Below are 26,472 nucleotides of genomic sequence, written 5' to 3' on the forward strand. Positions count from 1 at the left end.
TATATGGACAAAAATTGGTGATACTAATAGAGGAGGTTGTACCAACATAGAATATATTATGTTAGAAAGCTGATTCAAGAAGAGAAGAATTATAAGCATTACAAATTTGATAACTTGAAAGAAAACCGAAACACATTGAAGTAGCTATAAAAAATTTAAAAGAAGTTAGAGAAAAAAATTAAAAAAAGGTTTAACAAAAAGCATCATTTGAATCCAAAACTAATTCAAAATGATGATTGGATGTTGGTTTATGATAGTAGTCTAGATAATCACCATAGGACAATAAAGAAATTTGCAAAGAAATGGTTTGGGCCTTATGTTGTCAAATAAGTATACAACAATAGAATATACTTGTTACAAGAACTTGACGATACAGAATTAAAGATACCTATAGCAGAGAAGAGAATCAAGTTATTTAAGTAAAGAAATGAAAATATTAGGTTTAATGAAGAACAAAATCCATTACAAGATATTGAAATGAGATAAGAAGAACAAATTGAAGATCAAGAATCTGACCAAGACAAAGAACATTCTATATCAACATATTGAAGAATCATTGGTATACATTGGAAGATACTCACGTTTAAAAGAAGTGGATGTCATGATGTAATATAACTAATAGGTGAAAAGAATGAAGAATCTATTATATTATAGAATATCTTACTTCAAATATTGTAGCAAATCATCTTAGAAAATAGATAATAGTCTAAAAGAAAATAGAACTTAAGATTTAAATACTACTTTTTTCAAAAGTAGCCTTCTACTTACTTTGTAAGACCATAAATAAGGCAAAACAAGGTAGATTAAAAAACATAAAGAATATGAACATATGTAAGAAGAAGTTAGGAGTTGATTTAAACAAAAATTAACTCGAAAGGGCATAAAATGATATCTAAAAAGGATCGGTTATCAACCTAGGTTGAAATCAGATCCTAAGGCACAAAACTAGGTATAAACATCAATTCAAGGATCATTTGGCAAATTGGAGTATAATTAGAGAAAAAAATTGATAGGATTTCTTTAAGTATTTATTTTAAGGAAATTAAATATATAATGACTTTGTAAGAGCTTTGCAAAGTCACAGTTGTTTTAGGTGACTCTCAAATAAGTGAAATAAAAAGGATGTTACATTTTGGAGAATTTTGTAAGTTTGGTAGTAGATCTATAATTTAAAATTTGAAGAATTATGAGAATAATTTCTTAAAGTATATGCTATAAGTTTGAGCTTGATTGAATGGTTGAATTAAATATTATTAATTTTTAAGTATGTTGACGTCTCAAAAATTAGACTTTGAAAGGCAGTTAGGATTTTTAAGATCTCCAGCAATCTACTAGTTGGATTATAGTAAAATTTATATATAAAGATATTAGACTTAATTTTATATATATATATATATATATATATATATATATATAATTCAAGAATAATTGAATGGTTTAAAAGAAGATGTTGGTATTGGAAGTTTAATATTTAGATTAGAGTAAGAAGCCGACTAATATTCAAGCTAATTTTAGAATTTTTCTTTCATTAGTAAATAAAATTATTTTCAAATTTTGTGTGCTTATTTCCAATTTAGTTGTTGAAAAGTGTGTAAATTTTTAAACAAGATCAAAATTTTGATTGATAGATATTAAGGTTCTAAATTGAACTAGGATTAAGGTTTGATTTAGGATTTGATTTAGGGTTCAGGATTTATTTAGGGTTTGGTTTATGGTTTGATTTAGGCTTTAAGATTTGTCTAGGATTTGATTGAAGTCTATTAGGATTTCAACCAGAGTTAAATTAGAACTTAATTGAGTTTATTTAAGATATATTATAATTATTTTAATATTTATTTTAGAGCTTCTTAAGGATTCTTTTAAGGTTTACTATGGATTATCTTTCAACTCTTTAAAGATTTTTTATTGTTTCTTTTTTAATTTATTTAAGGTTTTTTTAAAAAAATTTGATTAAAGCTTGTTTAGAATTATTAAGGTTTAATTAGAGTTTATTTAGTATTCTATTAGAATTAGGATTTTCTTATCACAATTTCCATTCTATCTTCTACAACTAGGTGCTCAGTATACTCTCAAGCAATACTTCACGTATTACAACATTGGTGCTCTCTCGAGTAAGACTTTACGTAATATGACAACATTACGAATTTTAATGTCTACTATTAAACATGTTCTGTGAAAGTTATATCTTTTGTTAGTAGTAGCTCTCAATATCCATCGATGGTTGATATCAATTGGCCATTTGTCTTTCTCATAAATCCTTTTGGAGAAGACATTGATCTTAAAGCCATAATCTACCAAAGCTAAGATTAATTCTTTAAAATCTCAAATCTTTACATATTTCTTTGTAATAGCTTTTACCTAAAATAGATGAATATAAGTTGGCAAAACTTCACCATCATTCTTTTATAGCTTCTCAGTTCTACATTATAATACTTTGGCTTCCATTGCAATATCTTCTTCTTGGTTTTTGCTAGTGTTTACTTCCACCTTCATGTTGGCCACTATATTACATAAAAACATTTGTAGTACTTTATTTCTATCTCATCACACAAAACTTCTTACATAACTTCAACTTTTGTATTTTGAATCTTACCAAAATTGACTCCATGTTTTTTGCTTTGGTCACCATTGCCTAAATTATCACATATTAAGGCAAATACTTTTACAATCTCGTCTTTTTTTTTCTTGGTCATCAAAGTATCTAGTATTCTTGCGATGATTATTTTACTAGTTATTTATTTCTTCTTCTTGATTACATCAATGATGAACTCAAAAAAATCTTTTTTAGTAATTCCAATAGTTTTTTTAAAGTAATTTCAATATTGGCATTTAAAATCCTCTCTTCTAAAATGTCCTTCATGTCAACTGAGGATTGAATATCAGATTGGAATTTATAGGGTGGTGCTTTCTTCTTTGTCCTTGTTGTTACTCAACTTCTTCTCTTACTTCTCCTTTTGGAATGAAATATTAGTTCTTAGATGTGAAGTAGAAAATTGTAATTCTTGTCTTGTGTTGCTTGTTAGTCTATCTTTTGGAATAGCCTTTCTACTACTTGAGACCTTTTTCTTGTTGATTGGCTCTTCTACTTCTTCTTCTTCATCAGTTTTTCTTTTCTTGACATTTATTGATGTATTATAGAGTACTTTTTCACTATGCTTACTTATCAAATAGGCCCTCATAGTTATTCCATCAACTAGATTATTCCACCTAGTTAGTCTTTTGATAATTTGTGCTCTCTCTATCATCACTTTTTTGTATACATGTATTGAAATTCCTACCTTATTGTATTCAATCTTAATAGTAAAAGTCTCTATCACCTTATTACATGAGAAATTGTTCTTTTCTAATCTATCTTCCATCAATTTCTTTATGCCATTTCTTTCAAAGTTAGTATCTATAGGCTCATTGATTATAGCATCTCTTATTTTATCTTCTTTGAAGATAATAATGCTAGTCTTCATGGCAACTTTATATGATCCTTAGTCATTTCATTTGTGATTTGAATCATCATATCATATGCACCTTACTAAAAACTCCTTTGACCCTTCAGTTGGTTGTAAAATATCTGATCATGTATTTTTCTTCAAAGCATTCATTTCTACCTTCAACTATCTTATAGCTTTCATTAATTCTTTAAAGATGTCTTCATTTTTAGTCTTATTCTTTGAAGAGCTTGATAGATTAGAAGAAGACAAAGTTGTTGCAAGAACCTTTATAACTATCATTGATGTTGTTTTTATTTTTGCCTCTAATCTTTGAACCTTTATATAGTTTTGCTTAATAATGACGCTCGTTGCTTGCTTCAACCATCTTTAATTCATAGTCAAACTACCTTTTATTATCATATCTTAAAGAAAGAAAAGCAATCTAACTTTTAATACATTATCTACAGCTTACAAAAACAACTCTGATTTCATTATCTCTAGAAGGCCTTTTTTAGATAATCAAAGTTGTCCAAACTTCTTTTAAAATTCTCTTATTAGCTCATTTGTTCCTATATGTTTATTTGATTGTTATTCATTTTAATCAAAAAAACCTCTTTTGAACATTCTTTCAATGTCTTCATTAAAATATTCATCTTTCAATCTCTCTTTAAATCCAATCCATGTGTTCACATGAATACTTTCATGTAGTTGTCTCACATTTTTTTTTATTTTTGAACAATTTCTAAATCAAAGGTCTTAATCATCCTATCTTTTTGAACTTAATAGATTTCCATTTTACAGGTGTAGACCTTCAAAAACTTAGTGATATTCTTCAAATCAAATCTCTCTACTTTGCCACCAACATCTCTCAATACTTTATTGGCTCTTTGCTTATTTGCATTAAAAACTTATTGGCCATAAAAATTTGTATAGCCCTTAACAATTCTTCTTTAAGGTTCTGACCACCTCTTCTATTTGAACCTCTTTTTTTTGTATCATCTATCTTGCCTAAACCAACCTGATGCCTTAAAGCTTCTCTCAATAAAAGTACTAAATATCAAGATAAAAGAAATTATTTTTAAAAAACATAGGATTTTTGGCTGCAATTAGATATGGTCAAATATTGTATTTCATTCAAATGAATTCCACTATTTTATATGTACATAGTAGCTTTTGATAGTATGTAGCAATTAATATCCCTTTTCACTCAAATAAACACCATAGTTCCATTCTTCATTAGATTTTATTATATAATGGCTTTTTAGAGTGCTACTCAATCTATACATATATATACCAAATATCACTTCCTAAAATTCTCTATAACATATTTTATAAGCAAAGAAAGCCATAGATCAAGTTAATATAAGATAGATGACTCTTTTTTCAAAACAAATGGTACTAGAGCTTCATATCAATTCTTCTTGAAGTAAGTGAGAGCTTTTTGGAAATTTTATAAAGAAAGAAACAACTCCTCAAAATTTCAAATCCAAATTCAAAATACATTCTGAGAAAATCTCCAAAAAAAAATCCTAAAAAGTAGTTGGTTCTTTCTTTATTTAGAAAGGTACTACAGCTTCATATTAACTTCTCTTGGAGTAAGTAAGAGCTTTTTACAAAGCTTGTAAAGACAAGAACAACTTCTCAAAATCTCAAATCCAAATTTGAAATGCACTCTGAAAAAACCTCTAAAAAAAACCTTAAAGAATAGCTAGTTATTCCTAAGGAAAGAAAGCCCAAACAAAAGAAAAGGAGAAAGTGGTCTAAAAGTCAACATTAGCCTATGTCATTCTACCTCAGCCCATATTTCTTTACTTCAATATCATACCACTTCATCTTTAGCTCATACCAACCTATTTTGAGTTATATCTATAATTTTTTTTGTTATTGGAAATCAAATTCTTATAATATTTTATATTATTTTTATATATTATACCACTTCCTAGTATGGCAATATATTGATAATCAATTTAATAAGCATTAATTAAATCTTTAATTACATATTTTATAAATATTTTTTGATAGTTAAAACTTTTTGCTCTAATACAATTGTCTTATATCATTTTTTTTAAAATTACATCAACTTTAATGTTGCTTTATATTATATATTAAAAATATACTTAATTGATATTAAATAAAATACTAAAAACACACTATGTAAATAACTTACTATGATTTTAGTATATATGAAAAAAAATTGTGCAATTTTAGAAAAATATTTTATTTTAATACAAATCAATATAATTCAATTGATTTAATTAGATTGAAACTATTGTCTAAATAAATTTTTTAATGATTTTATAATTTTATTATATTTTTTATTATAAATTTTATTTTCTTAATTATGATAGTTTATAATAATTGCTATCATATGTTGTTGTTTATTTTTTGACACTGCTCTCAAAATCACAATTAAAAAATCTAGTCAAAAGCAAGTTTATATTATCTATTTTAAATTGGATTCTTTGTGAGAAAATTATTAGTTTTCTTTGGATGTAATATAAAAAATATTTATGTATTATTATTAAAAAAAATTACATTTAAAATTAAATCTGGATATATTGTTACTAAAAATTTGAGAATAAATATTGTTTCACTAATACTTTAAGAATATATAAATATAAAGCAAAAAAGAAATCTCATTAAATGCCATAAAATAATTAAAATTGGCTTGATAGCATATTGTATGAATTTATCATCCAAATCCTACGAATTTAGTTTGCATTATCAAAAACAGGAACCCAAATATCTTAGGGCAGTCTGTTAATGTTAAAAGGATGTCGTGCCCGATGTGTTAGTCGCTGTCGATTAGTGAAGGGGAGCGCATGCCTTGTTTTCACATCGAGAGACGAAGGAGCTGGCTTCAGTTTGATTTCAGTTTCCAGCTACCGTGTTGTCGACATTGTGAAATGCACACATAGTTTCCGACTTATCCATTTCTTGTTACGTTTTGGAGTTAATGCGCGTGTAAATGTATCTCATCGCATTGTAAATTGTGTTTTGAGACCGAGCCGGTGGTCATGGAAGGATCCGGATGAGAGAGGGAGACATCCAAGAGATGCCGAGAATTCGACTTTGATTCGTAATTTGACAACAGCTTTGGCGGAGGATTGTCCTTCGTAATTTGATAATCGTTGAAGGTTCCAAGTCTAAGCACTGGCATAATGAGTGGGAGAATTTTGAACAACCTGTGTTGAGGGATACGGATTGAAGCCAATGTGTTTAGTATTGCCATGAATCCTGTCCTAGGGAGGAAGTTTTCAGCGGCGTTGTGTACTTATGTACTTTGTGTAGAATGGTTATGTGCGTTTTTCCGTTCGAATCTTGGGGTATTAATGAGAGAAGTGTCGTTGAGTTTGAACTGTGAAATTATATAATTTCTTTGCGGGCGTCGGGATAATGGAGCGTAATTATGTCTGATGCGAAAAGGATTCCACGAGCTGTGTGGGAGACAACTTGATCTATGGCTTACCAGAGCGAAAACATAGTTGTTCTTTAGAATAATATTGGTCGTTAGTCTGGTCTATTCTGAGGTGACTGCTATTTACTGAATAGTTGCAATCTCGTCTCCTTTTTATTGACCGTCATTTTCGCTGTAGTTTTCGAATTGAAGAACCATGGAGACTGTGGCTGAGAGTTAACATACGTCTTGTCGATCCTTATCCCCGAAGAGAGTTGGTCTCATACGCATTTGAATGCTAAGGAGAGCGGAGTGACAGCTACTTGCGGGCTTTATGTTAGTCAAAGAGACTACGGCGAAGACGGAATAAAACTATCTCCTCGCCAGGCGATTTAAATAGTTTTTGATTGTTTCTCAGGTGTTAGGTTGAGGATAACCATTTTTTTTCTACTACGGACATCTCTAGAAAAGTAGCCAGTCGAGGTTTAATAATTGAGGTAGAGTTTGTTTTCGAAGTTTTTACATAAGTCGCATTCTCTGTATCAGATGTTGCAATGCGAATTTAAGAAGCTTAGAAGGTCATTTGGTCGCATTATGAGCTTGTAGAAGTAAAGCAATTGAAGGTTGCAACAATAGCAAGCAGAGAGGTAGTGTGACTATAAATTATTCAGCCTATAACAGGAGCAAGAAAATCTCAGAGGAATGACATTAAGATCGACATTCTCGCGCCGCCATCAATTGCAGGATTCACTCAAGAAACAGGAAATTGGCACAAATCTGCCATTGTATCTTGGAAGACAGCCGCTCCATCCTATTCCAGAATCATCCCAAAATTCCTGCTCAATGTTGGAGCAGACGGAGCCAGATTCACCATTCAGAGCTCTAACAACAATAGGCAAGAAACGGGGAGCTGCAGTCTACAGGCAGCATGAGAATATCGAATTTAACATTAACTCCGCGTCCAACAAGTCCCCAGAAAAGTCTCGCGAAAAACGGACGACTCTGACTAGGTCAGCCACCAGGATTTCTTCGCCCTGGCCCTCTAAACTGCCAGTCACGGCTTCCATAGCTCGCTCACTGCAAGAGAGTTCGCGATCGACTGAGTCTGCAAGCAAGAGCTGGAACATGCCTGTTAATGCAGGGAGCACTCCTGCAACGAGTAATCAAATACCTGCAATTTCGAACACTGGAGCTAGCAAGGCAGGGTCCAGTGAGCAAACCCCTCGAACGTCGAGATTCACGAACAAGCCTCCTGTAGATTCCGAGACTTCGAAGAGTTGGGTCAGCTCGACCAACTTGTCCCTCCTCCAGTCTACTCCCAGCCGCAGAGTAAGTAGATTACTTAGGTATGGCGCTACTCCTGACAGCGCAGCCAGTGTAGGGAGCACACGGGCGACTGAAAGTGGGAGATCGTCAGGATCTATGCAATTTTACATGAGCAGGCAGACTTTGGAACAGCAATTTGATGTCGAGGATGATCCCACGTTCTGGGAGGATCATAATGTTCAGGTGGCTAATCGATACTGGACTATGCTGTTGCATTCATGTTCAATTATGAGGTTTTTGATGAACATTCTTCGTTGTGAGATGGATCGTGAATAAAAGAGGCATCCGAGCTGTTAACTTCTCATTAATATTTTGTTAACAAGTTCCAATTTCCTCGCCAGTTAGGGCATCAAGACAGGTTCCCTCACGTGATTCGGAATCTCAGATTGGACCTAATGCATGGTGATAAGTTTACCTTTCGATTATCGCCGTTTCGGACATGTATTAGCACACAGGCAGAGACTTGATAACCAATCAGTCTAATACCCTAAAGTTCGGCTTATAAATTGCTTCTGGTCATGGAACACATTGTACAGAATCAAGTTGCTTGAGACCGAAAGGATTTCCACTTTTATTGAGCTCGGCTTAAAAATGGCAGTTAGGATACTATGGTGGATTTGGTAAACGTCTGCATATTTCTATCGACGTGATCAATCCTTTTTAACTGGACTCTTACGTTTTCTGGCATTTACACCAGGATTGTTCTGCTAGCTATCGCGTGCTCCTTGCATATGGCATTTCTTATTAGGCTCTCGCTGACTACTTCCATGAATTTTACAATGAACTTTGGTCCCACTGCATTCTAGTCCCCGCAGCTCCTTGATGCAGAATCGTATAGTGGATAAAGAATGTTGAAAGGGATAAGATATTGAGCTGATGATGGAAATGTCTTAGGTAATAATTCGCACTCGACCCATCAGCGCATCTGAATCCGCGTTGAAAGGCTTCAGCACATGTGTTCGTCAAGAGAACTCCCGTAGCATCACCTGGATTGGTCCACCAGAGGCGAGGTTTACTTTCGATCATGTTGCTGGGGAACACATCTCACAGGTTTGCATCAGTTTACTTGCTGTGACTTTGTTAGCGATTGTACTGCCTAGTTTCGTCTGTAAGTTTTCAGCAGTGATATTCGATTGAGAATTTTTTGCTTTTCACATTGTAGGAGAAACTTTTTAAGGTGTCAGGTGTGCCTATGGTCGAAAACTGTATGGCTGGCTACAACAGCTGTATGTTCTGTTATGGTCAGGTAAGATTTAAACTATCTTTTTTAAACATGATGCATCTAAACAGTACCATTTGTACACTTAAAGTATGATTGGTTGATTTCTTTTTGTATCCGGTTCACCTCGGATGGCATCCAAAACGAATTCTCAATGGTTATTGAATCCTGTGATGTGTAGTTCTTACCTAGAACGATGTCAGTTTTTATTAAACGTGAAGTTCCTTAAGATATGCTAGCGAGGTTCAAGATTTGTGGCACTTGTCAGTTGAGCTGTGATCACGTGTTCAGACAGGAAGTGGTAAAACTCATACAATGCTAGGAGACATCGAGGACCTTGAAAACCAACCCAGCGAAAGCCGAGGCATAACACCACGGGTGTTTGAGTATCTATTTTCCCGGATAAAGAGGGTGAGGAGAGAAGTCCTTGCTAGCTATCTCTTTTGAATCTGCGAGCTTGCATCTTTTCTGTTACTTCTAAGTCAAGACCTTGGAAAGCGGAAATGGGAGTATTTAGTGTTGCGGAAATGTTTCGTGGTTGCATTGGCAGGAAGAAGAAGCTCGAACCAATGAGCACATGAAATATGTCTGCAAGTGCTCCTTTCTAGAGATATATAATGAGCAGATAATAGATCTATTGGAGCCAACCTCTACGAATTTGCAGGTATGTAATAAGATGCGCTTACAATGAAGATGTATGCTAAAATTTCTGGGTCCGTAAATTTAATCTACAACTCTTCAATTACCCTAGTTTGCTCGTCTATCATGCTGAGATCTTACATTATGGCCCTTGGGAATGTCGCACTTGGGCTGCAGTTGCGAGAAGGTGGCAAGAAAGGAGTGTACGTAGAAAACCTATTGGAGATTGAGGTGGGAAGTGACCAAGACGTTGTTCAGCTCCTCCTATTGGTAAGACTTGTAGAGGGCTAATTCAATGCTTGTAGACGATCTTAACTTTGTTCAAAATCGAACTATTGTGTGAAAGAGAACTAAGGATACAATTTGCAACGTGTTAATTGAATTACGCAGGGATCTGCCAACAGGAAAGTGGCTGCCACAACTATGAACCGTGAGAGCAGTCGCTCACACAGTGTGTTAATCTGCACCATTGAAAGCAGAGTAAATCTTAGGATCACTTAAACTTTCTCTTTCGCGTAAATATTTCTTTTTTGCAATTTTGTTGTAAGTAGTATCGGATGACGATGAACTGATGCTTGTGACCCATTTTTTTCTCATATTTTGCAGTGGGAATTAAACTCAATGACAAACTCTCGGTTTGGCCGATTGAATCTCGTTGATCTTGCAGGATCTGAGAGGTTAGGAAATTTCTGACATTTTCAGCAGAAAAGTGACCTTCAAAGTGTTTAGTTGAAAGGCATATTAACACTGTTGATAATACAGACAGAAATACTCAGGTGCTGAAGGAGATCGATTGAAGGAGGCCTCTAACATAAACAAGTCACTCTCCACCCTTGGGTACGTTACTTTTTGATGATCACTCATGTTTCTTCCCTTGCCAGCATTGTGACCAAACCTATGCAAGAAAGTCATTAATGATGGTCAACACTTCTGGAATTCAATGCTGGTTGCCGTACAGACTCGTCATCATGATACTCGTCGATGTGGCTGGTGGGAAACAGCGTCATGTGCCTTATCGCGATTCAAGACTCACATACTTATTGCAGGTTCGGTAGACAACTACTCTTACATTATAATTAGGTGAATAGTATTCTCTTAAATATGTGTAGTTCAGTGGTGCATAGTGATTGTACTAATCAGTGCATGCAGTGACTAATCACTCTGACCACCCTCGATTCAGGATTCCTTGGGTGGGAATTCCAAGACTATCATGATAGCAAATATCAGTCCTTCTAGCTGGTATTAAACTCTCAGATCCTTGTTATGTTTTTCTTTCGTCTTTCCCCCTTTTTAAATAAAATATTAATTTATAGTTGATCTATTTGTCTACTTCTCTTCCATTTTTTTTCTTACCTTTTCTTTTTTTTTAATATTATTTATTTCTTCATTTTTATTTTCCTTCTTTCTTTCTTTCTTTCTTTCTTTCAATTATTAGTATTATTATTATTAGCATTGATTGAGTTATTATTTTGATACTGGTACAGCGCTACATGGTGAAGAAAATTTGCTAGTACATCCTTTTCAGCCTCCAAAATGCTCATGGGTTTGTGCGTTCTCGCAGCTGTGCTCTTGAAACTCTGAGTACATTGAAGTTTGCTCAACGTGCGAAATTCATCCGAAATAACGTATGCATTCACAACCGAATTTTCAGTTGGTGATTTTAATTGATTAAAAGCTGCATTTGATGATCAACCATGAATCTGGACTATGACCAACCTGGTGCTTTTATACTTGACCAGGCCATTGTGAATGAAGATGCCTCCGGAGATTTGATTGGGCTTCATCAAGAAATACAAGAACTGAAGGTTGATAGATTGGAGTCGCATCCATACGATATTTTATTGAAGAAGCACTATTGTTCTAAACACGTTGAGATTTTCAGTGACTTGATAATAGAAAGCGTGTGTATTTGTTGCTATGTATATTTCTTTTATCTTCAGTGGTCGAAATTGACACGCTGTATTCGATTTTAGGAAGAGTTGGACCGCATGAAAAGGCAATGCTTGCCAAGAGCGCCATCTATGCCCTCAGTAACATCAGCTGACCAAGATGGCATGCAGAAAGGAGACCACAATCTGAGATTGGCAGTAGTTACACTTGATGAACATGAGCAATCTCGATGTTCCTTGGATTCGTGGGAATTCAGCAAGTCCTTTTCTGGTTCACGATTTCGACTTAAAAAGGTTTGGCGAAATTGTCATACTTGAAGATTTCAATGAAATCAAAAGAATCCAGAACACTTCTTCAATTTACACATCATCTGGTTCTTCTGTGAAAAATCGTTGAACTCATCGTGTTATTTGTCACGTCTGGCTTGGGGGATGGTTTCGTTGAGGATAGCTAGAATCTATGGAGGCAGTGCTGGCAGGAGCTCTCAGAAGAGAGCAGGAGGCAGAGTTAACTCAAAAGAGACAAGCATCCGAGATTGAACAGCTGAACCGCCTGGTGAGTCTGAACATTCTTCAGCTGTAACATTTTGTGGAAGGAAATGAAATAATGATGAATGTTACCTATTGAGAAATAATACTCGACCCTGTTTAATTCATCTGAGAGGGGACTGTGGTGTACAGGTGAAACAACGGGAAGATGATAGTCAATGCAGCAAAATGTTATTACGATTTCGAGAGGATAAGATAAAAAGACTTGAAGCTCTCTCAGCAAGCATTACACCAGCTGACATGTACCTTAGGCAAGAGAAGGAATGTCTTATGAACGAGTTGCAGCTTGTACAAGCAAAATTTGATCGTAACCCGGAGCTCACGCGCTTTGCTATCGAAAATATTCGGCTACTGGAGCAACTTCGCAGGTTACTGTCGTTCTGGTCATACAATACTTCTTAGTTGCGGCCGGTTCATTTTTTATAAATATCACCATTGAAAAACTATCTGAGTTCTGATCGGTGTAGCCTCAAGGAAAATAGTAGACTATTAAAGATTGGAGTATGGATTCTACAAGTTGATACTCCCAATGCAGGTTTCAGGACTTTTACGCAGGTGGAGAGAGGGAGGCCATGGCTGATGAAATCTCCAACTTGAGAGATCAGGTTCAGGAATTCTTTTGAGTGGATGTTGAAAAATAGTTTGAGGTAGTAGTGTTGGATGTTTGAAGTTGCTCTTTGATCATGCAAACACAGACGGTTATATATCTCAGAAGTGAAGTTCACTTAAATTACATGCTCATTTATGTGTTGCAGCTGCTTGAAGTTCTGGACAGCAAGTTATCACTTACAGCTCTTACTTCGCCTCAGGTAATTCACATCCTAGAACGTATCGTCTCCTCTGTCGTTCAGTTATACGTATCTCGTAAAAGTAACCATATCATGAAGGGGACCACTTCGGGATGATTATGACGTGATTGGTCGTTGAGGCAGAGAGAAGCATTGGCACCTGAGCTTGCTGCTGCCAAGCGGGAAATCGAGCTACTGCGAATTGAAGTATGTAACTGCTTTTTTCATTGCGTGTTCTCATGCATATCCTTCTACGATGATTCGTCATCTATTACCAAGTCACTCAAACCAACATTTTAGGCTTATTATCATAGAAGTTTGACATTGAAATCTTGAACTGTTTGTCTTCGTAACATGTTTCATGATCGCTCGTAATAATCGTTTTTGGAGTTGTGATGACCTGGACCTACAATCACGAACTCATATAAAGCAACTGTATGCCATGTCCCCTCGTGTAAGCTGTGGCATTTCTTACATATACAGGCTGACAACTATCGAAGGGAGGTTGATGATTGCCGGAAAAACCTGAGCATAAGTTTGGAAGCAAACTCAAGTTTGACGGAGTATGAAGTCTTTTACTCGAATTTTTCGGAAGGAAAATTTAATCAGTGCATCTGATTCTTAAAGTTGACGTCGACATTAGTAGGAGGACGAACTTGCTTGAAACTATGAACGAGATGGGCATAACTTGATAATTATTGGTTGTCGTTATGATATGTCAAGTTGTGGTCATTAAGAAAGTTGAGGAATATTTAACTTGATTGCTCTAGCAAGTGTTTTTGACCATGTGCTAGAAAATATTAAACAAGACGCCTGATCAGATTCTTTTGTTAGGGCACTGGATGAATCAAGCGCTGAGCTTCGAGAAGCGAAGTTGGAGATTCAAATTTATCAAGAGGAGCTCCAAAAGCTTCGGGTAAGGACGTAATTTTTTTCACTTTCTTCATCTTGAATGTTTTGACTGAATATTGTGGTTTAGCTATTAAAAGAACTTCATCGAACTTCATAATTCTGCTGTCACATTATTTTGCAGGAGCAGGTACTGAATGTTGAATCATGTGAACAGGTACATGCCCAGCATGTAGAGCTCGTATCAAATCCTAAGACTAAATCGCAGCAGGTAAATTCTTTGAACAATGACTTGTCACGTGCTTCCAGAAGAAATGGAGTTTTCTGAGTTTGACATGATAAGAGGACAATCTTGATTTCGTTCATGCCTTCACTTATAGAGCGAGGATGGATCGACACATGATCCCAGCTTGCGGTCTGATCTCGATGAGCAGCTCAACGTGTCTTTACGGAAATCAGCTGATTTCCAAACAGAGGTTCAGGTACTAGTTGATATTGAGACAGATTTCTCCCATTGATAGGTTATCATATAATTTCTAAAACCTTTGAAAATAAAATGAGTCAGCTCTCAGTCATGCAACAATGCTTGGAATCTAGTGATGACAATTGTCGTCCTGAAAGTATGGTTTATTCATCTTCAGGAAACCAGGGGAGTACTGAACGCAGCGGAGACGCTTGTGAATCAATTGCAACATGTTGAATCATGCCCTTCAATTGTCAAGGTATTGGGGTTTAAACAGATTTAATCATACCTAGTCATCAAGTCATATTCGCAGCGCAAACATCTAATTTTATTAGCAGAGGTTTCAAAATTGCGACATACCGTGCAGGAAATGGCTGCGTTGGGACAGGACGCCATTAGGAAAATACACTTGGGAGCGAGGGAGATGGACTATCAGCGCCTGTCCTTCAAACATTTTGAAGCAGCCGTTGCAGCACGCTTGAAGGTAATTAGTATCTACATGTTTGAACTTGCAAATAACTATATAGATTGCTGCATCGACATAATTACGAAATAGTAGTGTAGAGAATCTCATGAATATAGTCATGCCCATGATGATATTCAAACTATCTGATGGTTTTGTTCTGAACGTGGGAAACCAAAAGCGTCTAAATAACCCGCAATGCTGAGGTTATGGATATTTAACACCATCCTTCATTGCAAGTCTTTTGAGAATCAAACCGACATAAAATAGTGAATATTGGTTTGTGTTGTAGGAATCTGGCTTGAGGAGGGAGCAAAGTGAAGCACATTCATTGATAGAGAAACTGTCCGCAAAAGCCTATGCCCCGGCATCGCTAACTGATGATGAGCAAGCTGTAGAAGTTCCATGCAGGAACAATGCTTTAGTCATCACTGAGCTGTTGCAAGACCTGAAGCCACTAGATCTTTCGTCTGAAAGCGGTTGCACACAGAAAAACATCATCCAAAATGAATCTGCGTTAAAGGTTGACAATGACGCCGAATTAAATGATGGGTCTCCCTCGAGGATAGGGGTGGGAACGCGAAAAAATAACCTTGTGGCTGTGCAATTGGTAGATGAAGTGGTAGAATCTGCCCTTACCGAAGTTTTCTGTGAGATAGAAGGAATAAACGATGTCCCCTTAAAACAATCGACTGCTTCTGACAGAGTAGGAGAACAGGAACGCATCAATATGCAACAATCCAATACGTCATACTGCCCTGCAGGAAAAAATCATACAGGAATAGCAAAACAGACTGGTCGCATCAATAGTTGTAACTGCATTAAGAGAGATTTTTCCATTTGCTTTATCATGTTGCCATGGTATTCAGATACTCTAGCATTTGAATGTACTGCAAACAACAAGCTGAGACTGCAAATTGAAATTGCTAATGAGGAGCTGCAGAACAAAGATTCCTTAATTTCAAGCTTACAGAGAAATCTTGAAAGTGCTACAGTCAACATGTTGGAAAATAGCTCACTGGTTTCAGAGCTGCAACATGAGATTGACAGGGATCAGGCTCGCCTGCAGGAAGCAGAAGCCCAGGCAGTGGCTGCAGTTTCTGTTCAAGCTAAATTGCGTGAAGACATTGAGAATTATCGGCAGAAATTTGCTACTGCTTTGAAAAAGATTGAGGATACCGACATTGAATTAGCGCAGATGCGGGATGTTTTGACCAAGTTTCAAGGAGAATTGGTTGGTTGCGATAGAAAGAGAGAGAAGTTGGCCATGGAAAAAGAGCAACTTGCGGTGATTCTTGCCATTGATAGAGAATTCTTTGAAAGGTCATCCAAAGTGACTTCAATTATTCTTTGGTGGCTCCAAAATAAGATAGCAGCAGATAAGGGATTTCAGAAGCTCAAATATGATGATGTTATTTCCCAAGTTAACGAGCGAAACATAATGGTCATGAACTTACAGAATGAAATCGTCGAGTTAAATTTGATTTTGAAAGAGCTCATGGAAACAAAGGAAATTCTCAGCAATCAGAATATTAAACATGTGCAAGAAATCGAGAATGCAAGGAAGGAAATGGAAACGAAAGATTCTCTTTTAGATGTCTTGCAGAAAAGTGTTTTGACGCTGCAAGACGATTTAATGACAAGTGAGGATCGCAATTTGCACCTGGCCTTAGCGAAGGAAAAGCTTCAGATAAAGTTAAATGAAATTGCGGAACATTTTAACTCTCTGGAGAGAATGTTTTTTCAAGTTCAGGAAGCAGAAGCTAAGGTGGTGGCGATGGCCATTTTGCAAGCTGACATGTTCATTGTACAAGAAAAATGGGAGGTTGATAAAGAACGGTTAGAGGAGGTCTCAATGGAGGCCAAACAGAGGTGCACACAGATTGAAGAGGAGCTTGAGCTTGCACATAATGTGGCACAAAAATTTGAGGCAAAACTTGAAGAAGTCCAAATCCAAACTATTGTTTTACGAGAAGAGAGGGAAAAAGTTGTATCATTTTTACAGCAAGAGTTGAATAGAACGCATACTTCTGCGGAATTTTACAAGCATCAGGTTTGGAACTTTTCCTTCATCATTTTGATTAAAGGGATTCTTGAATGTATTTTGTTTGACATGTAAAACCAACAGAAATTCTAACCGTACTCTGTTACGGATTTTTGGGGAGGTTTTGCTACTCACGTTCAAATTTGGTCCAATGTTCGCAGTTTGAGTTACACCAGGAATTCATGTCAGATCTAGATTTACGTCTTCAAAAGCACTTGAGGGACTGCGAAATGGAGAAAGAAGCGTTGTTAGTTGAAAAAGTGGCTGCGCAAGAACAATGCTTGAGGAAGGATGAAGCACTAACAGCAATTCAGTTGAGGCTTGCCACAGCGCAGTTTCAGTTGAATGATTCTTGTTCTCGCGAAACCAAGCTTTCTTGTGAGCTGAAAGAGTTACTGCAGTCGAAGGAGAAAATCCAGAGCGAAAATCAGAGGTTGAGATTTACATTAGAGGAGTTAATTCTTGTTGTGGAGCAGAAGGGCCAAGAGACATTCCGGCAAGAAAACGTCTTGGAACTGAAGTTACACAGTTTTGAAAACAAGGTGGAAGATATACACCGCCGGATGAAAGAAATACTTTTGTATTTAGATGCACTTTACCTTGTGAAAGAAAAGCTGGAAGCTAGGATTGAATGCATCGAGCACAGGATCTTGCAGTGCTGCTCAAGTCTTGAGAAAAATCTTGCAAAAGCTCAGGAGGATAGGGATCCGATTGAGGTCGTGGAAGCTGAACGCGAGAGTATGTTAGCGGAGAAATTGAGTACTGTGGCATTATGTTTACGCATCCAAGCGCTGAAGGATGATTTGGATGCATTAGTGACCTTAATCAAGCAAAAGGAAGAAGAGATATCCATGTTCCGTCAAAAATGGACTGAATCGGAAAGTACGGCTGTTCCACTTCAAGAGAAACTATGTACTTCGATCTCGTTAACAAAAGAGCTTACCCGATCAGTAGAGGAATCGAAATTTCAGAAGGAAGCTCTTGCTGATGAGAATAACAGTCTGACTAGCTACATGGTTTGTCAGGAGATGAAATTTTTATCCCTGCAGGAACAGAAGGATATTATGAAGAAAAAACTGCAAAAGGAACTGTTGGAAGACCATCTTATAACTAAACTAGAGCTAGTTGATTGTCAAGAACCAAAGCAAGGCTTTCACTGTATCTTGAAAATTTTGAAGAAGCAGGTGATGGAAATTGAAAAGAAGTTTGAAATGACAATAAAGGATCTAGAGATCCAATGGAATATGAAGACAGGAGAACTGTTAAACCATCTCTTCAGAACTTTTCTGGATCGGACGGAAATGAAAATTTTCTCACAAAAAATACAGTGGGATTTAGTAGCGGCAGAGTCTTCACTGTCTGCTTCAGACACAGCTACCGGGCAGCTACTACAGAAAATTATACTTTTAAAAGCCGTCAATAACCAACTACTAAAGAACCAGGAGGCAATTCGGTTCGAGCTTTCTGATATGGAACAATATGCATTTGAACTTCACAGAGCCAGAAGCTTTACTTCAGAGACTGAGCTATTGCATCATTACCTTGACGTACTTAAGAGGGAGGTTGAAAGAATACTATGCGAGTGCGAAATACTACAGACACAGATAAATGATGAGGACAGCACTATTTTATCATTGCAAATAGAAATGAATGCAAACATTGCAGTCTGCAGGCAGATGGAAGTCGAGTTGGAATGCTCAGATCCTGGTAGGAGTGCTCTAAAGCTCGAGCTAATTAACTTTAACAGAGCACAAGAAAACTCTCAAGATGAGGTTCGATGCCGAAAGTCGCCAAAGGAGCATTATGAAACTGGGTTTTACAACGTTATGGAGTTACTCACAAAATCCGAAGAGAAACTTGACGAATCAGAACGTGAACGGCTGAAGCGAATAGTAGAGACAGATTCGGAGATGGAAGCAGCAAAACTTTGCGCCACTGGAAACGGCAGTCAAGTGACAATCATAAGGAGATGGTTTTCGGAAGCACGTCTCACTTTGAAGGAGGCAGAACTTCATGTTCTTACAATAGGTCAAGCAAATGTAAGCGTCATCCACAATTTATACAGAGGAAAGTCGAGGGAGGATGTCATGACGCTTCAGAGCAGAATGATGCCTAGTGTGGTTGAAGAGGAAGTGGCTGTTACCATGTATCATGTCGAGACACGTATTCAATTCTTGGATTTGGAGATTCATGAAGAAAAATTGCTTCTTGGGAACAGTTGTGTAAAGACTGCAGCTGGTTTCAATCGTGAATTTAAAGAATTTACCAAATTAAAAAATTTAAAGATAGAAAATGCTGTAGAGAAAGCCCGCATGCAGTTAGATAAGATGAATGTGAAGGCAGTGAATGCGGAGCAGAGGTTCCAGAAAAGGGTGGTTGGAAATCAGACTTCACAAAGTACCCTTGACAGTACCAGATACTTGCTGAGAGTTTCGCAATTGGATGTAAAAGATGCAACGCATCATATGGAAGCGCAATTCAAAGAAATAGGAAGGAAAGAGGTACACCTTATCACTGACGCAGTATTACTAAGACATGTTTTGGAAAGTACATCGGATAAGCTTGTGAAAGTTGAGGCTAAGTGCAGCCATAGAAATCCTGACTACCATAGTAGAAAGTACTGCTGCTGTACTTTGTGATAAAGAGATCGTGATAGCTGATATGATTCACTTGCAGGTAGAGAATTTCGTCCAAATATCAACAACGCAAGCTTTTTTACAGGATAATGTTTCTCTGCTGAGATACGCTGAAGAATGTTTTTTGGAAAAGACTTGCACCGCAACTGATGATCACAAGTACCTTCCAGAGAGGCTGGAGACTCAAAGTAGACAGCTTCACAGGCAGTTGCAGGAAGCCTGCGCTGCATGTACTACATATGAGACACAGCTCGAAAACTTCAAAATCATCTTGGAAAGTGTCTCAAGGCAACTGGAGGATAAGAAGAAAATGACATCTACAATTTATGAAGAACCTGCGGAAAGAAGTGAAAATTCTCTGGAAATCCATACTTCATTGGAAACGACCGTGCAGGCTCAAGCGAACATTGTATGTAAGAGAGATGAACGACTTGAAATTGCAGACGACTCGAAAATTGGAAACAAAACTATCAATAAAGAATCAACGAAGTTAAGAAAGTGCAATGATTTGAAGTTGCAAATACATAAGCTGCAAATCGAGCTGCTGGATGCCTCTACCTCTGCATCTAACCAGAGAATGGAACTATATATTCTCAAAAAAATGGTTGAGAAAGCAGTTAAGGATCCGAGAGAGAGGTATGCCATGTCAACGTATCTTCTTAAACTTCTGAGCCAACGCCAACTGCAGTACGCAGAGATTCTTCAATGCTCCAAGAAGATTATGAGATTGTTTTCTCCATTTCTATTGCATCTTCATGCTTGCTTTCAGGAAAATGAGGAGCTTGAAAGGATCAAATCTACGCTTTCTACTGAGGTCCTTTCCCAATCTCAAGAAATTGGAGAGCTAAAAGCACAATTGAAAGGTTCTAATAATTCTTTATACAAATTAAGGGGCACATTTGCCCAGCTGAAAGAACGAAAAGATGAGGAGCATCACGTGTTCTCAGATGAGTTAAAAAGGCTCAAAACCCAAGAGGCAGTTATGGAAGCAGATTTATGGGATTGGGAACAAAGATGCCAGGACACAGAGGTACAACTTGATGAGAAAGAATCTGAATTAGAAATTCTTCGAGGGAAACTTCTTGCAACTCAGGAAGAATGCAAGGAGCAAGTTGAATTGATGTATAAGGAACTGCAGGGATGTCAGCAACGCATGGCTGAGATGGAGTGCGTAAGGCAGGAATTGATTACAGCAATAGCAAGAGGATCTGCTACAGTAGCTGAATATCAAGAAAAGCTCGAGACGAGAGAGAATGAAATGGAAGAACATTTCGCAAGACATTGCATTCAGCAAGAAGTACTCGACTCCCTCGAGAACGAGATAAGAGAGTTGAAAACTACTTTGAAACACCTTAATGCTGAAGTCGCCGCCAACCAACAGCGGGCTACAGTTGCAGAACATATGCAGGTGGAGACTCAACTGGGAATTGAGGCACTTGAGAGAGAACTACATCAGAAAAATAACTTACTACAATGTCTAGAATCTGAGCTCAATTTGCTACAAGAGTCTGCACTTCAAGAGCTCCACCTTAAGCAAGAGCTTGATTCATGTCGAGTTGAAACAGATAATCTGCAACATGAAATGAACTTGCAGAAAGAAAGGCGGACGCGATTGGAGATGGAAGTTGGTCAACTTACTGAGGAGATTGTACAACTCAGAAACCAGGCCACGACCTGGAAATGCAAGGCAAATGATCTGGAGACAGAGATGGACAAGAAACGGCAAATTATTGAAAGCCTAGAAGATGAGTTGCGCATGATGGACCAGAACATATCAAACACGCATGAAGAGGCCACTCTAGATCTGAAGGATGTTGAAATGGAGAGGGACCGACTTCAGATGGAAGTTCTTGAGTTGACTGAGCAGCTGGAGATGACGCAGGTGTTGGTGGAGGAGCGAAATGCATTTATCTCTGAATTGTTACAGGTAGATTAAAAAAACATTTTCATCTCCAGGTTGAAATTGTCAGAACTTCTCGTCGTCTTCATCCCCCAGTCTCTACAGACAGTTCTCCGATATTATTACGAATGACCTGCACCACGTTCTAAATACTGGTCCATAGATTCTGAACCTGTAGTACAAAGCATTCCCATTTTGTGCAGACTGCAGAACAGGTTAAATCTCAAGCCAGGAAGAAAGAAGATGAAGCTGATCTTCTAACGACTTCAGTCGAAGAGTTGGAGAGCACAGTTAACGCCCTTGAAAGTCAAGTGAGTAGGGAGTATTCTTTTCGTAACAATAGTGTCAATTATAATTATTTGTGCACTCATTTATTTTTTAATCTGATCAGTTATTTATTTGAGTATCATCTCCAGTTTGGCATTTCCTTGAAATATTAAAAACTGAAATAAAACAAAAAGACAGTAATTGGCTTCACCAAAATTTTGTATCTCTATCTCATTTTATTCAGACTGTTTTCCAGTTGGACTTGCTGAAGAAAGAGGCAGAAAAGCAGCGACTGCTGAGAGAAGTTGTGGAAATGGAGTTACAGCGGTTAAAAGATCGAATTTTGGTGATGGAATCCGCTCTTGAAGAAACAAACTCACGAAACGCTGATGAGTTGGAGCATGCTCTTTCTACTTTAAGAAATACGGAGAGGTGCTGGAAACAACTTAGTCTCTCGCTGTCTAAAGTTGCAAAACGTGTACGAATTTTACACTTACATATGGCATCTTGCTTTTCACAGGAAAGTAGAGGAGAAAGAGTCAGATATAACACTTTTGCAAAGAAAATTGGCGAAGATCGACACTGCTTCTAAAGGCAAAGACGTTCAGGTATAATATGAATCCACATGATGTGATAATGAGAAGTGCTAAGGTTTGCGGTTCTATTGCAAATTCTGCAAGAGCACGTTTTAACGTCTTCTTTATAGATGAGGATCATCATCTCAAAGCTGTTGTTCTAAACTAATTTTGTTAAACTCCTAGGAATCTCGAATGTAATCTGTGTATAGAATGAAAAAACGATATAGACCTGACATGCAGTTTGCATGCAGATAAATGATGTCATAGCACAGATATCTGACCTCCTGCTTGCTGTTGAAGCACAGAAAACCGAATTCCAGCAGCAGGTAGTATTCTCGTGTTTTCATTTCACTTCTCTATTAACATGAGAAAATATAAATTACGTTAATTGAAAACTATGGATTAACCTATAAGTTTTCTGAAAAAAATTGTTACGTAATTTTAATTAGCAGCTGAAGCGGGTGGATACAGCAGTAGAGCAATCAAAAATAGGATTTTCAGAAGCCCAACCTGGTTGCACAATATCAAACTCAAAAGAAGTAACAGAAGAATCTATGTCTTTCGGCGCAAAATCAACAGAAGTCGATTTTCCACATAGTGATGCAGCACATGCCTCATGCCACTGTCGTATAAAGGAGCTTGAAGACCTTGCATCAACTCGCCTGCAAGAGGTGGTTTAAATCTGTCACTTTCAAATGGCTTGTTTTTGCATTTCGTTGGCATTTATATTCACGTGACAATTGAAATACCTTACAACAGAATTTTAGAAACTCGACTATTCTAGCTCTTCACTACCAATTTTTGCACATTCAAGAAATCTCGTTATGATTATTCCAATTTTTAGCGAATCATAGACCCAATATTAGTTTAGTGACGCTTTCATGCAATGTTGTCTGCTTGGTAGACATATAGTAATCTGAAGTGTTATCCATATGTAGATATCTGTGCTGTATTCAAGATTGGCTGAGGCAGAGAGCATGACTCATGATGCGCTTCGAGATCTGCTTGGTGTTAAAACTGACATGCACAACATTACGGTACACTTTTGGCTGCATTTAGAAGATTCTCAATGCCGTTAAAATCTCTGTTATAGGAGGTTTTATTCTAGTTCTAAATGTCAGATTCAGCTAATAAATTATGTAAGGCTTTGCAGTCCATGTCGGGTCATCAGCAGATCCAGCAGTTGGCAGAGACCGCGCGGCCAAAAAACGAAAAGTTTGAAGGAACGGTACGCCTCTCAATTAGAATTTTAGGGCTAAAACATACTCAATTTTTGAAAATTTTGTGGAGCAATTGTGCTGTTTTGCAAGCATTCAGTCTGGTAAGATGACGTCATATTATGGAAATCAGGAATGGTTCACGGGAGCTAGTTATTTCTCGACTAGCATATTGGGAAAGACCTCAGAGGTGTTACCAGCATATTAACATGATTATCAATTGCACTACAGAGGCAGATTATTTTGTGTTAGCCACCACATTCGCTGTAGAAAATTATCTAGTTTTTGTTTCACCTCTCACGTCTTTCTGTGAAACAGGAAGTAGAACTGTCCAGCTTAAGTTTGCAGATCGACAGTTGCAGGGAAAAAAGAAAGAGGTGAATTTAATTTCATGTTATTTATTCTTACTTTTCAGTTAACTCGATCTGCTTGCGAAATGTTTTGAAATGTTTGGAGATATCTAAAATTTCGCCCCAACCTTTATCCTCTTGTCTATAGCTGGATAGAGGAGATTAATACCAGGAAGTGTGAGATGGAGGCCACTCCTTCGCCTGTTGAGAATTTAAGCCAAAGAGAGCAAGTATTGACTGATGAAATTAAAAAGTTCAGAGTAAGCCCTGAACCAAGAAATTGAAAAAGATGGTCTGTGGTTGCCTAATAAATGCTATTAAGTGAGCCTTGATAGAATGTTGTAATTTTGATGGACGAAATCCTCGATTATCGAGGTGCAGATTTTCCTCCGATCACAATTGTAGGAGTAATGTTCTGCCTGATATCCTTGAACTCATGGGCGATAATTTTGCCAGCCAAGTCCCGGGAGGTCTTACCATGCTTCAGTTATGGGACCTATTGTTACTGCTGGTTAACCCAACTTCCATACTAATTCCAGTTTTGTTATGTTTCCTGTTTTAGGCTGAGAAAGTCAAATATCAGGAAAAGATTAGAGACCTTGAAATGCAGATCAGAAGAATCCCGACTAGTCAACTGACTTTCCATCAACAAATTAACCATCATGCTAAAATCAAGGTACATATCAACATCAGCAGGGAGTTTGTTGATTAGGAATTACATAGTCGTAAGGTGTCTGACAAATTGTTGATAGGTGATTGAGTTATGATATCGACTCAAGAAAATGAATACCCTCAGTACGTTGCAGCACAGGCACTCCTTGGACATCCACAAACATACTTGGCACAATCATGCCCAATCATTAATCATCTATAATTATCTATTGTAAATACTGTCCCTCTTTGAAGCCCTAATGACGTAATTTTGCCAGTTGTGAAATTTGACTTGAATTTCTGATAACTCTTTATCTTCTCATTCATATCTTTAGGAAGAAAACCAGGCTCTGAAACTGGCTAATGAGAAGCTGAGCAATGACCTGCGCCGAGCTGAGCTTCTGTATGCTGAGGTACATGACAAAATCATAGCATACTTTGTTGATTCGTCTTCAAGCCTTGGTTTCAGGAAGAAAACTTTAACTTTCCTTTTTCAAAGAAAATTTCTACGCTATGAGCCTGAAGCTATTGATAACACAAACTTGGGGATGGGCTGAGTGTGATTCAGGAAGCAGAGGATAGTCGAGTCCAAGTAGAAGGAAAGCTCTCATTACTATGCACTGCCATCATGCAGGTAAATAATTAGTTTGATGTGAAGTGTAAACCAGGATCGTCGTGTCTTTTTCGCAGACGTTTGTCCTCCTCGTAAGACTTTCATTTTGCCTCCATATTACCACTGCCCTGAGGCCCAGGGGCTTGTATGAGGCTCTCAAACCTTGCATTCATCAACTCCAATGGTAGAAATCGTTAGTTTATCAAGTATTTTTGGTCCCCAAATTTCTCCGTATGAACAGTGTTCAACATAATTATCTCCAAGTGCGGTATATTTAGTTTATGATTTTGGTGTCTACGCTCCACAATGACGTTGCTTATTTGTTGTTTTGAATCGTGTTTGGTTGACAGGTAGCTGGACTGTCGAGTTCTGAAAATGTGACCTCATCGGAAGCCATGGATGCCCTTCAGTTACTTCAGCATCGCCTTCGAACTACAGAGCAAGAGCTCTCAAGTTCAAAGTCTAAGGTTACTATCCCGTATACTATACCATCATTTCATGCTGCACATGTTTCTTTCGTGCCAGATTAGTATTCAGGTTGAGAACATGTAGTGTTGTAACAAGTTGTGCTGGCACGGTGTAATCATGCACCGAGATTTCTAACGCGGTATAAACGCACAGGTGAAATGCACAAGTGTGAGGAAAAGGCTTTCCGATCCCCGGATTAAGCACTCACCCTTAAGTTCCATCAGCAACTACACGGACCAGCTCCGGCGATCGTCTGGTCCCAGCTTTGCACCTCGTTAAACTGTGCTGTCTTGCACTGTAACTCTTATTTTGTAACGACAATGTACACCATTGTGGATCTCAATGAGCAAACCAATTTTAATGTTCATGTAGGATAGAGTAGTAGTATTCAATGTAGAGAACTTTATCTGAACTATTTAAGTGCAATTCACAGAGTGTATCTTGGCACTGTTTAACGTACAATTAAAAGCTTGCTTTGTTCACTGGCATCTAGCACAAAGTCGATGTTTTCACAAATAGTGTCTTTTCCATTTTTACTCTCCTCAGAAAAGAGTGAAGTATATGTTTGACAAACATGCAACTCAAATCAATCATTTTGCAAAGCACTGTCCTAGAGTTTCCTCGGACATACTAAATTATAAAATCATAAAATAAATAAGTCAAAAACACAATCAAAACAATATCAATTTTGAACGCGAAATTGTTAGCACGAACTGAAGGTTGTATGCATGTTCAAAATGA

General features: G+C 37.1%; 2 protein-coding genes across 5 annotated transcripts; both read left to right on the top strand.

Annotated features, from left to right (window-relative positions):
- Positions 1 to 6,172: 6,172 nt before the first annotated feature.
- Positions 6,173 to 18,352, top strand: LOC112291112 (uncharacterized; the record flags this gene model as incomplete). Its single annotated transcript, XM_073533305.2, has 27 exons — positions 6,173 to 8,331; positions 9,043 to 9,198; positions 9,311 to 9,394; positions 9,659 to 9,778; positions 9,918 to 10,031; positions 10,184 to 10,276; positions 10,397 to 10,486; positions 10,613 to 10,683; positions 10,769 to 10,843; positions 10,965 to 11,052; positions 11,187 to 11,245; positions 11,568 to 11,631; positions 11,746 to 11,811; positions 11,980 to 12,189; positions 12,347 to 12,451; positions 12,577 to 12,812; positions 12,980 to 13,049; positions 13,200 to 13,253; positions 13,377 to 13,439; positions 13,716 to 13,795; positions 14,067 to 14,148; positions 14,299 to 14,352; positions 14,462 to 14,563; positions 14,723 to 14,803; positions 14,912 to 15,028; positions 15,300 to 17,060; positions 17,213 to 18,352. Coding segments are annotated over exons 1-27 (6,042 nt in total), but the record flags the coding sequence as incomplete, so codon positions are not given.
- Positions 18,326 to 26,213, top strand: LOC149989854 (uncharacterized). 4 transcript variants are annotated; one of them, XM_090249200.1, is made up of 16 exons: positions 18,326 to 19,552; positions 19,728 to 21,614; positions 21,791 to 21,898; positions 22,111 to 22,286; positions 22,375 to 22,462; positions 22,684 to 22,758; positions 22,882 to 23,103; positions 23,371 to 23,469; positions 23,586 to 23,660; positions 23,968 to 24,026; positions 24,148 to 24,259; positions 24,562 to 24,675; positions 24,986 to 25,063; positions 25,219 to 25,284; positions 25,614 to 25,730; positions 25,885 to 26,213. In XM_090249200.1, exons 1-16 carry the CDS (start codon positions 18,353 to 18,355, stop codon positions 26,008 to 26,010), a joined length of 4,602 nt encoding a protein of 1,533 aa, XP_090105326.1. In that variant the 5' UTR covers positions 18,326 to 18,352; the 3' UTR covers positions 26,011 to 26,213. The 4 variants fall into 4 exon arrangements, 3 of the variants coding, with proteins under 3 accessions (XP_090105326.1, XP_090105329.1, XP_090105335.1); XM_090249203.1 differs by having other exon boundaries at positions 22,885 to 23,103; XR_016502286.1 differs by lacking the exons at positions 24,148 to 24,259; positions 25,614 to 25,730; positions 25,885 to 26,213 and having other exon boundaries at positions 25,219 to 25,269.
- Positions 26,214 to 26,472: the final 259 nt, after the last annotated feature.

This window comes from Physcomitrium patens, chromosome 1 (assembly GCF_059467195.1).
Source record: "Physcomitrium patens ecotype Gransden chromosome 1, ASM5946719v1, whole genome shotgun sequence".
In the NCBI taxonomy this organism is placed as follows: Eukaryota; Viridiplantae; Streptophyta; class Bryopsida; order Funariales; family Funariaceae; genus Physcomitrium; species Physcomitrium patens.